Source organism: Bactrocera tryoni, chromosome 5 (genome assembly GCF_016617805.1).
Source record: "Bactrocera tryoni isolate S06 chromosome 5, CSIRO_BtryS06_freeze2, whole genome shotgun sequence".
In the NCBI taxonomy this organism is placed as follows: Eukaryota; Metazoa; Arthropoda; class Insecta; order Diptera; family Tephritidae; genus Bactrocera; species Bactrocera tryoni.
The window spans coordinates 30598965-30615801 of record NC_052503.1 but is presented as its reverse complement, the minus strand read 5'-3'; the positions used below and the strand labels follow the sequence as shown (position 1 = coordinate 30615801).

At 38.3% G+C, this 16837-nt stretch overlaps 1 protein-coding gene across 1 annotated transcript; it reads right to left on the bottom strand.

Annotated features, from left to right (window-relative positions):
* Positions 1 to 613: 613 nt before the first annotated feature.
* LOC120777097 lies at positions 614 to 16580 on the bottom strand. The gene is given in 17 exon segments (XM_040108231.1): positions 614 to 5688; positions 10158 to 10376; positions 10539 to 10640; positions 10716 to 10873; positions 10978 to 11295; positions 11297 to 11494; positions 11497 to 11832; positions 11874 to 11940; positions 12019 to 12044; positions 12047 to 12324; positions 13692 to 13717; positions 14160 to 14289; positions 14348 to 14593; positions 14652 to 14881; positions 14947 to 15230; positions 15304 to 15693; positions 15759 to 16580. Coding segments are annotated over 17 exon segments (7908 nt in total). The 5' UTR covers positions 16207 to 16580; the 3' UTR covers positions 614 to 1236.
* Between the last annotated feature and the right edge of the window lie 257 nt (positions 16581 to 16837).

Here is a 16837-nt window from a genome sequence, read left to right as displayed (position 1 = left end):
CTATTTCGGTTACATGGACCCGACTGTTTTGAAAGTGCAACTAAAGAGATATTACTCTGCACCTAACTGGAGAATTCTTGTCATTACGGGGCATCTCGACAGGCAAAAATTTATTTTATACTAACTGTATGGCTGTACGTATTGCCTGTGGATACTCCATATTGCTAATGGAATACATTATGTGGCATACCAATTTGTAAGCCACATATTGAAAGCAATGAACTGTCACTTTTAAGATGGGAGAAAAAGATTAGCAGTGGTATATATTAGCGAAAAGAGTTTGGGTTTACGAGTTATCCTTACAATAGTTGGCTGTCTTTTAATTTATTTACAGAAAAATAAGATAGTTGCTTATAAAAAGAGACAAGCAATTCTACATTTTAATCGGTGTTGCTACAAAAACTATTCTAACATCTATAAATAACTTCAAATCTAAGTCAAAGAAGCTAATAAGGATAAAAAAGGTTAACTTCGGTTGAACCAAAGCTGCAGTACCCTTTACAATATAAAAAACTTGATACAAGAATTTCTTTTTAAACGGTCATTTTCTATGACACCTATGTAAATATGTATATACATATTAATATATATATATATACGGTAGTAACCCGATTTGAACAATAATTATGTTTATCCGGAGATTGTAATGTTGTCCAAGTAAAATTTCGTAAAGATATCTTGACAAATGAAAAGTTGTTCACACAAGGACTTGTTGTTGGTCGATAATTTTGTATGGCCACCAATAGTGCTTCAATATAATTGACTGTGATAAACGAGTAGCTGCTTGGGGAGAAAAGGATATGTGCACAATTTCAGTTGGATATATCAAAAACTGAGGGACTAATTCGCTTATATACGGAGAGACAGACGGACATTGTTAAATTAACGCAGCTCATCAAACTGATCATTTATATATTTATATGTATATATGTATATATACTTTATAGGATTTCCGTCGTTTTCTTTTGGATGTCACGGACTTCATGGAATCCTAGGGTATATCAGGGCATGAATATAATAGTACTAACGGTTACAAAACCCTGAAAATGTCTTTCTCTGTGGCTACTTATGTAGAACATATTTTTGTAGCTGAGTTCTGATAACTTTTATATAAATATTTTGTACATTTCGTGCTTTACGCTAATTCTTTCTGTACAATTTCTTAGTTCACCCATCGAAGCATTTACCTGCGACAACAACAACAACTTATGCATTTGATAACCATTCTTATTTGGTCTACGATTTCTTTGTTTTACTGAGGAGTTCAATTAATTCATGGCCGGTTGGCATTTTGGGCTCCCAAGCCGTTGATGCCGTTAACGGAACTGAACATTTCGCTTCCGTATCTTCCGTGACCTTTTCTTTTTCGACTAATTTTTCGATTTCACCAAATTTATTTACATATTGTGATTGCTGTTTAGATCTATGCTGGCGATGACCATCGCCATCACTTATCTTATTACCATTACTACTATTCGTGGCATCTGGTTTTTCTCTATGCTCTAAGGATTTCTTGCAACGCGCCTGATTCGACTCGGTTTGGAGTTTGCGTTTCAGACGTTGAGTGTTACGTAATTGTTTGGCTTTGCGACGAATTGCACGCTCTGCATACTCGAGGCGCAATATTTCTCCATACAAATTGACTAAGCGTTGATTTTCTTTATGTGCGCCATAAGTTTTCGCTGGCGGTAAATTGGTGCGGTATTCCGTCAGTTTACGCGCTATATCCGCCTCTTCTTCGGCTGTTAGTTTAGCCGATGCTGGGTCGGTAATTATTGGTGGCGTACCGAAGGAAGACTGATACCTTGGTGAGGAGAGTCGTGATTGCATTAATGATGATCGTGTTGTTGCATTGCGTTGCGGCGTAGTCTTATCAGCCGATTTAACAGATTCCCTCTTTCTGTTTGAGTTATTTTCGGGCGTTGATAGCAGACTGTCACGACGTTGTCGTTCAGGCGTCACTTTACTTTTATGAGTGCTTCCCACATTTGGCGCTGTTTGAGGGTTATGATATGGATGAAAACGGTGCGCATTTTGAGGAAGTAACGTTGGTGCTACAGCTAACATTGGTTTTGGTGGTACTCGAGAGCGTGGTGATTTGGTGGGTGTTTGGCTTACAGAATCGTTTTTAGTTTCACTTTTGCTTATTGCTTCTGCTCTCGGAAGATCCTTTAAGTTGTTGCTGAGGTTTGATTTGACGGACGGTGTGTGGCGTACGCCTTCTCCTTCCGTTCTCTCTGTCTGGCTGATTGCTTTTGTATTTTCATTTGTTTTGTTGAGGTCCACCGTGGCATTGCTTTTCGCACTTGGCGGCGATTCATGTGCTAAGGCTGGGCTTGTAATACTGCCTTTGCGGTTTTTACATTGCACTATGCTGGTACGAGCGCAGGTGCTATGCTCATCGCTACTTGGTGTATCTGGCATGGGACTGCTTTCGCATTTAGTCGTAGGCGTTGTGGGGGAGGGTATACTTTTGGGTAGTTCAGTTTTTGTGCCCAACTTCTGGCCATCATTTGATTGATTCGGTTGGGAGAGTATATCTTTTGTCTCTTCTAATGTTTTTGGTACACTATTTTCCGCCTTGCAGTCTTCTATGAGTTGTCTTGCTGATATTTTCCGTTTTTTAGCTGATGGTTTTGTATCTTCAGCACCGCTGTCAGACGTGCTATCCGCCGAAAGTGAATGAAAGTCCTCCATCATTGTAATCGGTGACCATACGCGGCCTCCTTCGTATTTAGGCGTAGGCATTGTGGGGGAGGGTATACTTTTGGGTCGCTCAGTTTTAGCATACAACTGCTGATCATCATTTGACAGATCCGGTTGGGAGAGTAAATCTTTTAACTTTTCTAATGTTTCTGGTACACTATTTTCTGCCTTGCAGTCTTCTATGAGTTGTCTTGCTGATATTTTCCGTTTTTTAGCTGGTGATTTTGTATCTGTATATGTTTCAGTACACCTTTCAGGCGTACTTTCTGCCGAAAGTGATCGAAAGTCTTCCATCATTGTAATCGGTGTCCATACGGTGCTTTCGTAATTAGTCGTAGGAGTTTTTTTAGAGGGTATACTTTTTGACTGATTCGGTTGGGAGAGTAACACTTTTGACTTTTCTAATGTTTTTGGTATACTCTTTTCAACCTTGCAGTCTTCTATGAGTTTTTTTGGTGATATTTTCCGTTTTTCAACTGATGATTTTGCATCAGTACATGTTTCGGTACACCTTTCAGGCGTGCTTCCCGCCGAAAGTGATTGAAAGTCTTCCATCATTACAATCGGTGACCATATGATGCTGTCGTATTTAGTCATAGACATTGTGGTGGAGGATCTACTTTTGGGTAATTCAGTTTTAGTGCCCAACTGCTGGACATCATTTGACTGATTCGATTGGGAGAGCAAAATTTTTGACTTTTCTATTTTTTTTGGTACACTCTTCTCTACCTTGCAATCTTCTAAGAGTTGTCTTGGTGATACTCTCAGTTTTTCAGCTGATGATTTTGTATCTGTATATGTTTCAGCACACCTTTCAGGCGTGCTTCCCGGCGAAAGTGATTGAAAGTCTTCCATCATTCCAAGTGGTGAAAGTGGTTGAAACTCTTCAAACATTGTAATCGGTGCCCAATATCTGGCGGCACTTTCGAGTTTCTTCAGCGCAATTAATGTCTCTTTACAGATTAGAATCGGTTCCTCATTGCTAGAAAATTTGTCATCCTTTTGCTTAGTTGGTTGTACTTCCAAAGATTTCTGTTGTTGTTTATTTGTAGGACTTTCTTCAGCTTTCTTTTCATTCTGACTGTCTGCGCTTTGTGTGTAATTCTCTGATGTCGTGTGTACATGTGCATTGTCCGAAGCCGTCGTTGTCGTTATTTCAGTTTTTGTTGACTTCGGTACCGAATCAACGGTTGTAGAGTTAGCCAAATCCTTTGGCGTCGTGATGATCTTTTGCTTAGTTGGTTGAACTTCCAAAGGTTTCTGTTGTTGTTGTTTACTTATAGCACTTTCTACAACTTTCTTTTCATTCTGACTGCCTGCGCTTTGTTTGTAGTTCTCTGATGTCGTGTGTACAAGTGCATTGTCCGAAACCGTCGTTGTCGTTATCTCAGTTTCTGTTGGCTTCGGTACCGAATCAACGGTTTTAGAACTAGTCGAATCGGTTGTTTTTGAAACATTTTGCTTGCACTGCTCTTTCTTTTGCTGCTTTTCTTCGCTCTTCAACATGTCGAAATTTTCATTTGTTGTTCTTGTTTTGTTAACATTTTCCAAACACAAACGTTTGACCGGTGATTCTCGAAGCGGCGCAGTTGTGTCCTGAACTAAGAGCAAATTATTCGATGAATTTAATTCGTATTCATCTTTGAAAAGTTCATCGAGTGTGGGCGTGGAATTACGTTCTGGACGACTGATATCATTTACTTCAATTTTACTAATATCCAGCGTATCAATTAAATTCGGCAGACTTTCTGGTATTGTAAATGGGAAAGCTTGCTGTGAAGTACCTGGCGCGGGGTCTATGCGCTCTAAACGGTTGGTTTGGCTTTGTATGCGTATTATCGGTTGTACAATTATGGGTGTGAGTATGGTATTCACTTCGGTTGTTTCATTGGGTGATGAGGCGCGTTTCGGTGGTTGTGTAACAGAGGTTAACTTCTGTGGCGTAACTTTTTCTAAAGCAGCTGCGTCCACAGTAGCTGCGGTAAGCGGTTTAGTTTCCGGACTGACGTCATCGACGGTTTTTGATATGTTTTCATTCTGATTTGTTAATATTTCCGTTGTCGTAGAGTCGACAATTGCTTCGGGTTCTACGTTATTAGACGACGCAGCAGTAATTTGTTCATCGGACATAGTCGGCTCAAAAACCCAATCGAGATCCGGCATGCTTAATACAGGTTGCTTCGGCTTCTCGGCATTTTTAACAGCAGTTGATGAGGATGTTGTTGTAGGCTTCTCTGCAGAGACCGCTGGAGGTATTGTAGGCATGCTTAATTCGGGTTGCTTCTGCTTCTCGGAATTTTTCACAGAAGTTGATGAGGATGTTATTGCAGGTTTTACCTTAGGCATGTTCAATACGGGTTGCTTCTGCTCCTCGGCATTTTTAACAGATGTTGATGAAGATGTTATTGCAGGTTTCTCTGCAGTGACTGCTGGAGATATTGTAGGCATGCTTAATACGGTTTGCTTCTGCTCCTCGGCATTTTTAACAGAGGTTGATGAGGATGTTATTGTAGGTTTCACTTTAGGCATGCTTAATACAGGTTGCTTCTGCTCCTCGGCATTTTTAACAGATGTTGATGAAGATGTTATTGCAGGTTTCTCTGCTGTGACTGGTGGAGGTATTGTAGGCATGCTTAATACGGTTTGCTTCTGCTCCTCGGGATTTTTAACAGTAGTTGATGAGGATGTTATTGTAGGTTTCACTTTAGGCTTGCCTAATACGGGTTGCCTCTGCTCCTCGGCATTTTTAACAGTAGTTGTTGAGGATGTTATTAGAGGTTTCTCTGCTGTGACTGGTGGAGGTATTGTAAGCATGCCTAATACAGGTTGCTTCTGCTCCTCGACATTTTTAACAGCAGTTGATGAGAATGGTTTTGCAGGATTCTCTGCAGCGGCTGCTGTAGGTACTTGAGTAGTTTGGGTATTTTTTGTGCGTCTTTCCTTTTTCCTTGTTTGTTGGAATATCTTTCTTCCTCGCTTTCGAAAATAATATTATACAAAACTACGTTTTAATATTCTTAACTACATTTATTCTTACATTTTGTTCTATTCAATTGCATCATTCGAGCGTGGCTTCGTGTTGCAAGAGCACAATATTAAAGAAATTAAAAATCAAATTATAAGGTTGTTATTGTTTTGAAATTTTAGTTAAATACTAAAGATGTATTTTTCAATAGGTTGTGGCCCTAGTATACGCCTTCACCAACAGTAGGAGTAAAATTGTAACAATTAAAGTTAATTTTCAAGCATGGAAAAACTAAAGCGAAATATTATTATTATATTATTGCTGCGGCGAAAAACACGATAGCATAAGTATTTCAAAAATAATAAAAAAAATTAATAATAAAGTGTCATCATTATGGAAAAATAGGCCATGGTGTAGCAATGCGTATAAAATTTACAAAATTCAATTACTCTAGAAAATGTTTGAAGGCGAGCTGGTGAGAATGTCATTCCTCCTTAAGGTTATGCGCTGTGTTTGGGACCCGTCAGGTAAAAAACGAACCTAATGAAAAATTATCAACAGCCGCCTATTGATGACGACCACGACAAAGGGCATGCACCTGGAATGTCCGATCTCTTAATTGGGAAAGTGCCGCTGCATAGCTGGTTGATATCCTAGTTAGAGTAAAGGCTGACATCAAGGGACAAGGACTCAGACTGAGTAGAGCGCAAATTCGGTGTGAGAGAGACTACATTGCCGAGTTCTGGCTTTCACCCCGGTGGATAAACGTCTAGCCAAAATTCGCATCGAAGCGAAGTTCTTCAACGTATCGCTTATTTGCGTCCACGCCGCGACGAAAGAGAAGGACGATGTGACCAAAGATGCTTTTTTGAGCGCTTGGAGCGCACCTATGACAGCTGCCCCCTCCACGATGTCAAAATCGTGCTTGGCGACTTTAGCGCCAGGGGTACGAGGAAACATCCCCAAATGGGGTGAGGATTGAGAGATGGATTGCCGGCAGAGCTATTCAAAAACGGCGGCGAAGAACTGATAATGACTGGCTTATACATATAAGCTGTTTTGTAGAATATGGTCGGACGAAAGCAAGATTGTAATTTGAGTGTGTTCTGCCCAATCCACAAAAAGTTGAAGACCCCCAATATGCTACCCACTACCGTGGGATAAGTCTCCTCAATATCACATATAAGGTTCGAGCGTGTTGGGTAAAGATTAAAGCGCACCGTCAACAAACTGATTAGCCTTAAAGGTGTGGCTTTAGGCCGGGAAAATCAAAAACTGACCAGACATTCACATTCGCCAAATCTTGGAAGACACCCCTGAAAAGAGAATCGACACACACCACCTCTTCATCGATTTCAAAGGTGCTGTCTTTATACCGCGTTCTCTGAATTTGATATCCCAGCAAAACTAATACGGCTGTGTAAACTGCAATACCAAAAGCTCCGTCAGGATCGGGAAGAACATCTCTTCAATCTGCACTTGGAGAAAATAATTCGAGCTGCAGAACTAAATAGGGAAAGTACCATCTTCTATAAGAGTGTACGACTGCTGGCGTACGCCGATGACATCGATATAATTGGACTCAACAACCGCGCCGTTAGTTCTGCGGAAGGAAGCGAAGAAAATAGGTCTGGTAGTGAACGAAATACTAGGCTAGGAAGTCGTAGATAACTTCGTCTATCTTGACACCAGTATTAACAGCAACAAAGTCAGCCTCGAAATCCAACGCAGAATAACCCTTGCCGACAGGTGCTACTTCGGACTGAGTAGGGAATTGCGAAGTAAAGTCCTCTCTCGACAAACAAAAACCCAACTATATAAGTCATGCATTATTCAAGAGCGCGACAAGGAGACGGAATTTGTCTTTGGGGAGGTTGATCATATCTCTTAACCTTGCTAGGTTGTAACTTTCCAGTATTAACTTGGCGGGGCGGATTCCGGTTGCCTGCAATCAGTGCCGTTCTCTCCCCGCTGAGTATACCGACACGCTGGCTGCGATGGAGATTTTTGCACACTGACTTATAGCAAAGCAAATTCTCAGAAAGAAAAGTAAGAGTCCCATTGGTATGGATAGTTTGGTATTCGGTCGGCAAAGCCAGCTCCAATGCCTTTCGAATGGTCAATATACCACTGGATAGTGCTGCCCCTCAATAATTGGTCGAGTGTGGAATCACTGCTCTCCGCCTTACTGCCGGGAGTAAGCCTCTTCGTAACGCCGTCTCTTGAAATAAGGGCCAGTGGTGGTGTGTCTTCCCTCTAAGACCTCCATTGTTAAGACGACATTATCTTCCCTTGCCAAAACCCTCTTCTGCCATGAGCAGCATGGTATATTTCTCTACCTGTTTGATCACTAGATGCAGTGAGCTCCAGCATGACTTCAAGTGCTGCGGTTGGGCAAGTGCACATTGCCCCTGAAACGCAACCGCTCCATAAGTGACAAGAGGCCATATGATTATGGTATACAGCCACCAGGATCTGCCGGCTATGCGTCTGCATATCAAGAGTGCCTTGCTGGCTCTGAACAGTTTTATTTCCATGTACCTATTCCATCGTAAGGTTAAGTCTAATGTGAGGCCTAGAAATTCGACCTCTTTGGATACCTCCAACTCTCTGCCACCAAGTGCTTCAAGACCGGAAAAGATCTTCGCTTTGTAAAAGGGACGACGGTTGTTTTTGACGGGTTGATAACTAACCGTACTGTATTTCACCATCGCTTTGCTAGACTTAAGCGCCTTTATCGCAGAGAGTGCTCTCAAATTAACCTCGTACCATTATGACAATGTCGTCTGCGTCCCCTGCACCGAATCCCATTGTTGATAAGCAACTCAAGGTGCTCGTCTACTATTAGGCTTCGTAGTAGGGAGATAGAACTCCACCCTGTGGGCAGCCCACGACGAATTTTACTCTCTACTCCACTTGCACTCCTGCTCTCTAAGGGCACTCGTCAGCAACTCAAGCTCCTTACTTACCGCTGCAAACGAAACCATTGGTTTTAGGAAAACGTAAAAGGACAGCCGGTACGATAAGGAGGGACGTGTCGCAGTGGAAAGAAAGCTGGCCGACAGCGGTAATGGTCGATATTTCTACGAAAAGATGCGGCTTTCAAGGAGCATACTCTTGTAGAACCCCCAGAGGTGATCTACAAGGTGCGTTTCAAAGTAAACAGGACTTTTTGAATCTAGGTGGTTCCATCTATATGTCGACTGGTGCGTTAGAATCTGCTATTAATATCGATTGTCCAGTAAGAATTTCATGACATTTCATTGATTGGAAGTGAAGTTATTGCGTTTTAAGTGTCAGTGTGTTTGTGTTATCGCTGCTAAAATGAGTTTCGAACAAAGAGCCAACATTGAATTTTGTTTTAAAATTGGTAAAACTTTTACCGAAACGTTTCAATTAATGAAACAAGTTTATGGCGATGATTGCCTATCCTGTAGCAGAGTGCACTAGTGGTTTCAACGTTTTCAAAGTGGTCGTGAGGACATAAATGACGATCAACATGTGGGCCAATCAAAATCCGTGATCACCGGAAATTCCATCGAAACTGTGTGTGAATTCATCAAAAATCAGCCGAAATCATAATTGAAATTCATGGAAATGGAATTGAACATCTCCAAAACATCGATTTATCGCATTTTGACCGAACATTGGGCTTACGAAAGGTGTGTGAACGGTTTGTTCCGTACAAATTGACTGACGACCAAAAATTGCTCAGAATCCAACATTCGAAGAACGAATTTGAGCAAAAATCAAATTTTAACCATTAACCACTCTCTGTATTCACCTGATATTTCACCGTGCGACTTCTTCCTTTTCGGAAAAATGCATTTGCCCATGAAAGGAAAGCGTTATGCAGACGTAGAGGCCATTCCAAGGGCTTGCACCGGCATACTGGCGGCCATACCGGCCAACGAGTGTATTGAAGCAGAAGACTTTTTGAATAAAATAAATTGATTTTGCCGAAAAAACCATTTGTTCCGTTTTTTTAAGTCCTGTTTACTTTGGAACGCATCTTGTAGTAACTGATGCCTAGACCATACTGAAATTATGGAGGGAACACTTCTCCAACCTGCTGAATGGCTATAACAGAGTAAGCGATGTCTCCGGCAATAAAGAAGAAGAAGATATTCATACAGATAAACAGTTGGCCGATATTCTGACGAAACCATTGTCTGAAGACCGATTCAAAAATTTTAGATGTCAAATTTGAGTCTTGTACAGAATATATTGATACAATATAAAACCGAGTAAGCGAAATGAATGTTTTAAAATTTAAGTCGTAATAATATTATTGGGTTTTTTTTTAACCTTTTCAAAAAATTATGGACTTTTTAATGTAATTTACCAGTATGCACGACGCACGTTATATAAGTATTGTTATTTATATTAGTGTTTGTTTTTGATCAACGTAATTTTTGAAGGGGCGTGTTAGATTATCCCGATTCCTCGCTTTCAAAAATTTTATTAGTAAAATATATTATTCTTAAGTATCCATATTTCCAACTTCTAAGTTACCCTTATCTATACTTGTAGCGAGTGTCTCACCTTTCTCTTGATCCATATTAATTTCAGCCGTTATCTCCTTTTCTTGCAATAATAATTTATTACCGTCATCCATATCTTCAACTGGTTTCAGTAAACTTTCCATATCCTTTGTGAGGTATTCTGCTATTACATTCGATATCTTCAACTTTGTCCCTTTCTTCTTCATTTAAGTCAGAATTCGGCCTTTCCATTATTGGTAGCAGCAATATCTTTGTCCCGAGAATCCATAATTGACAGATAATCCGACATAGACTTGTAATTGACCATCCTTAGGTTCATTGCTACCTTCAAATAAGTTTGTTTGCGTGTTTTCTTAACAGACCTTTAATGTCTTAACCTTATAAAAACAGACATCTTTCAAAATATTACATTCTTGGGTCGGTACGATTTCTTTACTATTTTTTACCCAATGTTGTCTCTCTCTCTCTCTTCAAAATTCAATATATCATATTAGTGAGTCTTCATTATCCTTTATTGAATTTTTATTACCATGTATTACTTCTTCATTCTCTTCAGAGCTTAGCTGAGTTGATTTTGCGGTTTTAGTCGAGCTCTCAGCATCAAGATCGGAACTAATTTTTTTTTCAGATAAATTGTCTGCAGATTCGCTTTTAGCACGAACTTCTTCGGTCTCCTCTGAATTGATATTATTTTGTGCTTTTTACAACGTTTGCTGTTGTTGTTGTAGCGGCAATATTCTGCCGAGTTCATAGTCCTTGACCGGATTAAAATCCGGGTCCGTTCCGGTTACGTAGACCGACTGTCGTGCAACGTTTGCTCTTCCAATGCAGTAGCTTCGCCGAATTTTTCACATAAAACTTCATCCGAGAACTGATTGGATGAAAGGTCTTCTTCAATTTTAGCTGATTTAGTTTCCACGACCGTTCTGATTGCTTCTTCTTCGTCTTTGTTATAGTCCACATCCGAACTATTCGTGAGTTCAGGAACTGGCTCACACACATTCATAAATAAGTCCCTATCGATGTCCGACCTTTTCGTGAGTTCAAAAAATGGCTCACGCGCCTCCATCAATAAGTGTCCAACGATGTCCGACCTTTTCATGGGTTCAGAAACTGGCTGACACACTTCCATCATTAAATCCTACGAGTCCAGCCAGCACGTCTGGCATTGGCTCGACAATTGTCAAAGCTTTTGCTGCAATTCCTTTCTGAAGCGACTGTATGCGGTGAAAGACTGCTGTAGATGAGGTGGCCTCTTCTACCACTTTTTAATAGCCACCAACCATCGGTATAATGATACCGTTGTAGATATCATCAGCATAACAACCGGCTGATCTAGTTCGCGACGCTCCAAAATCGCCACTGTGCCGACTTCGAGCGCATTTTGGTAAGCACTTGCATTGCACTGCACGAGACCGCTGCTAGCGCTTCGTTTGAGTCTCTCCATTTCGCTGTTTCTCGCTTCTTCAGTATCCACAGGTGCCGTACTGGTTTCATTTTCCGAGTCCAGGGTCCAATACAATTGTGTCGACTTATTTAGGTGGAATTTTCCTAGTGTGGTTGCTAGCGCTTCGTTTGAGTCTCTCCATTTCGCTGTTTCTCGCTTCTTCAGTATCCACAGGTGCCGTACTGGTTTCATTTTCCGAGTCCGGAGTCCAATACAATTGTGTCGACTTATTTAGGTGGAATTTTCCTAGTGTGGGTTTGACGGTTGTCTTTCGGTTGCGTTTGTAACGTTGATCTTGTTTTTCGTGCTATTCGCGCTTATATAATTTGGTTTCATTTTTTAGTGATCATATTTAACTTTTCGATGTTTAAACTTTCTCTTTAATCTTTATCAGCTTCATCATCGGTTGAATCGAGCGAAAAATATCTTTAGTAATTAAGGTTTTACAACTTAAACTAATATCACATTGGGACCTAGCCACTAAAGACCTACATTGCCTTCTTAACCTATTTTTCTGCAAATCACATCCGGTAAATGGTAAATACGTTGCTCGAATGTTGTTCTTGTGGTTGTGTCTTTGATGCATTCGTCGAGGATTACATTGGCGCGCATATGTCCTCAATGTAATCGCCTTCGGGCTGTACCTGCGCATACATAGCTTCCTCCCTGGAGACGCGATGAGGTACGCCCGGCGTTTGTCTCTAAATAAAAGGGATATTAAATATGTTTACAATTCTTATAAATAAATATTGTTTTGTTTTTACTTCCTCAGCTTTCAGTTCATAGTTCGTTCATATTCGTTGAATGGTGGAATTTAGAAATGAAAAATATTATATTTCAGGAAAATATTGTGAAAATATTTTCTAAATTACTTAAGTTTAATAAAAGCGTATTAAAAAAATCGTAATTTTGTACTTTGCTTGGAAACTAGATTTCGAACATATTTTTGGCTTTCTTTTTATGTCGTTTCGTTTTGCTTTCTTAACGATTGTTGATTGCAGACCAAAAGTAATGGCAAATGGGTGTTTGCAAATGTTGATTTTGCTGGATTTCTGTTCTTAAAAGTGGCGCTATAAGTTTAGCAGCTTGCCCTAAAGAATTTATGTTGGCTGCGTTCGATGTTGTTGTTACAGTTGTAGTGGTAGAAAACATTTCCTTAATAATAATCTTTGGTCGGATACAAAATCAGAATCCATTCCGGTTACGTAGACCGTGTGATCGTGGGAACTTCATTGCTGATCGTTAAAGGTTAATTGTAGTTTTTAAAATTTTGAATGTAGAATTTTCAATAGAATTGTTGATTGTTGATATTTTAATGTTGATTGTAGATATTTTTATGTTGATTGTAGATATTTTTATGTTGATTGTAGATATTTTAATATTGAATGCAGATTGTATATATTTAAATGTTGATAGCTGATTATAAAAAAAATGTTGATTGTAGACCTTTTAGGATTGCATGTTGATTGCTGATATTCCTTGGTGGATTGTTGATTGTAGATTTTTTTAGATTGTTGATTGTAGATTTTTTTTGAATGTTGATTGCAGAGTTTTTTGGATTGTTGATTGTAGAGTTTTTTGGATTGTTGATTGTAGAATTTTTTGCATTGTTAGTTGCAGATTTTTTTAAATTGTTGATTGTAGACATTAAATGTTGCTTGTTGTTGGTCGATTGTAAACAACTTAAAAGTAGGACTTCCGGACTTCAGTGTTGATTGTAGACAATTTAGAGTAGAATCTTCAGTGTTGATTGTAGATGCAGCCGAATTTCTCTATAGCGAACATATTTCAAAACAACCTGACTATTTTTGAGATTACACAAGTTATTGAAGATAATAAACTCTAGATATTTTATGAGTCAGGTGTTAAGATGTAAACGGACGAGTAAAACTTTCGATGAAGTAAAAAAAAAATAATTAAAGATTTATAATTTAATTATTATAAATATGTATATAAAACTATATTATTTTAAAATTAAAATTATAAAAATTTAATTTCATTTTTTTTTAAACCAAATTCTTTATTTTTAAACATATGCTATAGAGAACTTCGGCTGTTGGCGGCTCACGACGTCGACGATTTCAAAACGTCGAACTAATTTTTCAATTCAATTTACGTTGGATAATAAAAAATATTTTTTCACACGTAAATTTAAAGCTTTAGTAACCATATATCATTGAATATGATAACCGTTTCCATAAAAATAATATTTACTTTTGTACAACAAAAACTTTTCATGAATATCTAAATGGCTACTTAGACATTTGAGGTAAAGCAAAATATGTAAAAAAAAAAAAATAGTTAACAATTTTTACATTGTTTCAATACGAAACGACGTTCAACTAAGGAAAAAACGTAAGATTTTTGAAATACTTTATGCTTAATTAATTCGTGTATGATAACTGGTATCGAGTTAGCAACTGGAATAGAACGTAAGTTATTGCTCAACACAATATTATTTTTGCAATTTTTGCTCATCACGAAGATGCTGCTGCTCTAACTTGCAATTAAATCGAACTTATTTCGGACTACTTACGTGCTCCAAACATTGACGACGCGATAATCTATAAACGAAATCATCAAATAGTTGCCTTTCGTACACCAGCAGATAGTTATTGATTGTATTTTTTAGCACATCAATGCTAACGTTCTCCGCCAATAGTTTTCTAAAATTTAAATATTAATTTGTTGAACTCTATTGTTACATTAACAAATAATACTCACCTTGTGCCTTGCTTATCGTAATCATCAATTAGCTGAACATTGTAATCAACTCTATAGAATGCATCCTCTGTATTTTTTGGCACCAGTCTTGGCAGATAAGCAGAACCCTCCTTAATCGCAATATTCACTATATCTTCTTTTTTTCTATTTGAATAGTGCATCCATTTTTGAAAAGCTAAAACTTTCAGCCGATAAATACCGTAATCATTGTTTTCCAAACGCACTTTCGGGTGGGTTAAGAATTTCCTGGAATGTATTTAGTTTAGCAAACAGAAATGTAAAAATTTCTACTACTGTAAATTACTTGAAGAGATCATCCAGAAAGTTGCTGGGCCTTTCGGGGAAATTTGTACGCAGCAAAGTTAAAATTTTCAAATTAACATCATCATTCAGCAAGGAGGATACGGTATGCATCAACGCCTCCATTTTCAATTTATAGTAGTTTTCATTTTGTATGCTGTGCTCTATTTCGAATTTGATATATTGCGCCATTAACTCAGATAAGTACCAATTTAGCTTTTTGTGATATTTCGTCTAAAAGGAAAAACAATCAAAACATAGATTTTTATATTTCTAACAATTTGTGATATTGAACTTACGTAGTTTGTAGTGGTACCATATGCTGGTTTCATGGCGCTTAACCAACTTTTAATCTGCGTCCATAAGTGTCTCACATCATCTACGGACTCTGTCTCTTGGTAATTTTTGACTATTTTCACAAACTCTCTCATATCAAGATCTGGAAAGTCCAACTCTATGGGTTCACCAGGTACTGCACCTATAGCTGATAGGGCCGCCTCTTCAATGTTGAATATTTGTAAAATTTGATGAAATGTCAATTTATATGTTCTACGTTTAATGTCATGGTACTTTTTGTTAATTCCTTAAAAAAAATTAAAACACATACACATTAGTCGAAAAATAATAGAATCGTCGAGTTGAAACTGAATAATTACCAGACAACCCTTTATGTTTGCTCAGACTAGGGGACTTGCTCCGCAAAGACTCTGATAATGTTATATTATCTGTGCAGGCAGTACTGCTATTTGATTCAGTCATGACATTGTGCTGTATGGGGCTTTGCGCGTCCGCCACAAGCAGCGTTAAATTTGAAATTGGCTCAGTACTTTGTTGAGTTGTTTCATTATTTACTCTTTCGGTTGCTGCTGTTGCGCTATGCTCAATTAACTGACCACTGTCCAATTTATTTTCTTCTTCTAAACTCTTAATACCTTCATTCACCACTGATGTTAATAACTCGCACTGCGATGGAGATGTGCAGCTATTAGTAGCCGCTGGTACTTGTATCGTTGGAGAGAAATCCTTACTCGAAGAATGTGTATGCTCTGTAAATAACAAATTTAATTAAATATATATAGAAGGTATGTTAAAGAATGCAATTTAGCTTTACCTGTAGGTAGAACTGTACTAGATTGTTCATCTTCGTCGCTACTGATATTGATCACACTTTCATCTTCATCTCTAGTTGCGGCATAACCTCGTTGTGCTCGTGATAGATTACGAGCAGAAATATGGAATTTTCTCTTTGCTTTAGTGGTCTGAGGTACGGAAGTTGATTGAAGCGCGTCATATTCGTATTTTTTTGTTAATTCATCCACGAAATCGTTCCAACACTCATTACTTAATTGTGGTAAACTTAAAGCATCATCATCTTCAACTAAAATTACTTCTTCAAGTTCATCCATTTTATTAGACAACTCCTTTAAAACCAGCACATCATCGTCATCGTAGATTTCAATAACTTCCTTTTCTTTAAACGTATTTAATCCGTCCGCTTTTTGGGAAGTGGCTTTAGAAGACCAATTTGACGATCTTCGTAATTGAATGTGTTGATACATTTCGAATTGCTTTTTACATGCAGAACAATTTAACTGATTTCCAATACAATAAAATGCGTTTAATTTTTCATAGAACTTTTTGTTAATTGCTCCTGTCTGAAAATTACAACATTACAGGTATTATATTCTAAACGATTCGAGCGATCAAAACATAACGCGATAAATTTTATTTTCAGAAACCTAAGCTAGAGCGAGATGGACGCGCTTCTAACTCGCTGAAGTACAATTACACCAATTTACCAGCGCAATTTTTATATGTAGTATACATATATGCACTGATTGCACTTATCTTTCTTATATTTAAACACACAAAACGGCAAACTACGGTATTTTCCGTAATAACTATTACACACCACGCGACTTATTATATTATTAATATTATTATAAACACCATAAGTTAAATGTTTATTTTTAACCAAATTTTTCTCTACCGCATAAAATAATGAACAATCGCAATTATGTATGTGTACGTAATAATTTTTTCGTTTTACAGCGATGCCAGAATATTCCAATAACGGCTTCATTTGTTTACGAATTTGTGTGCCACACAAGTTTTTATCACGGGAAAACCTGCTGTATGCTTATCCCGCTCTCACATTCAATATTTACAAATCGCTTACATGGAATGTAA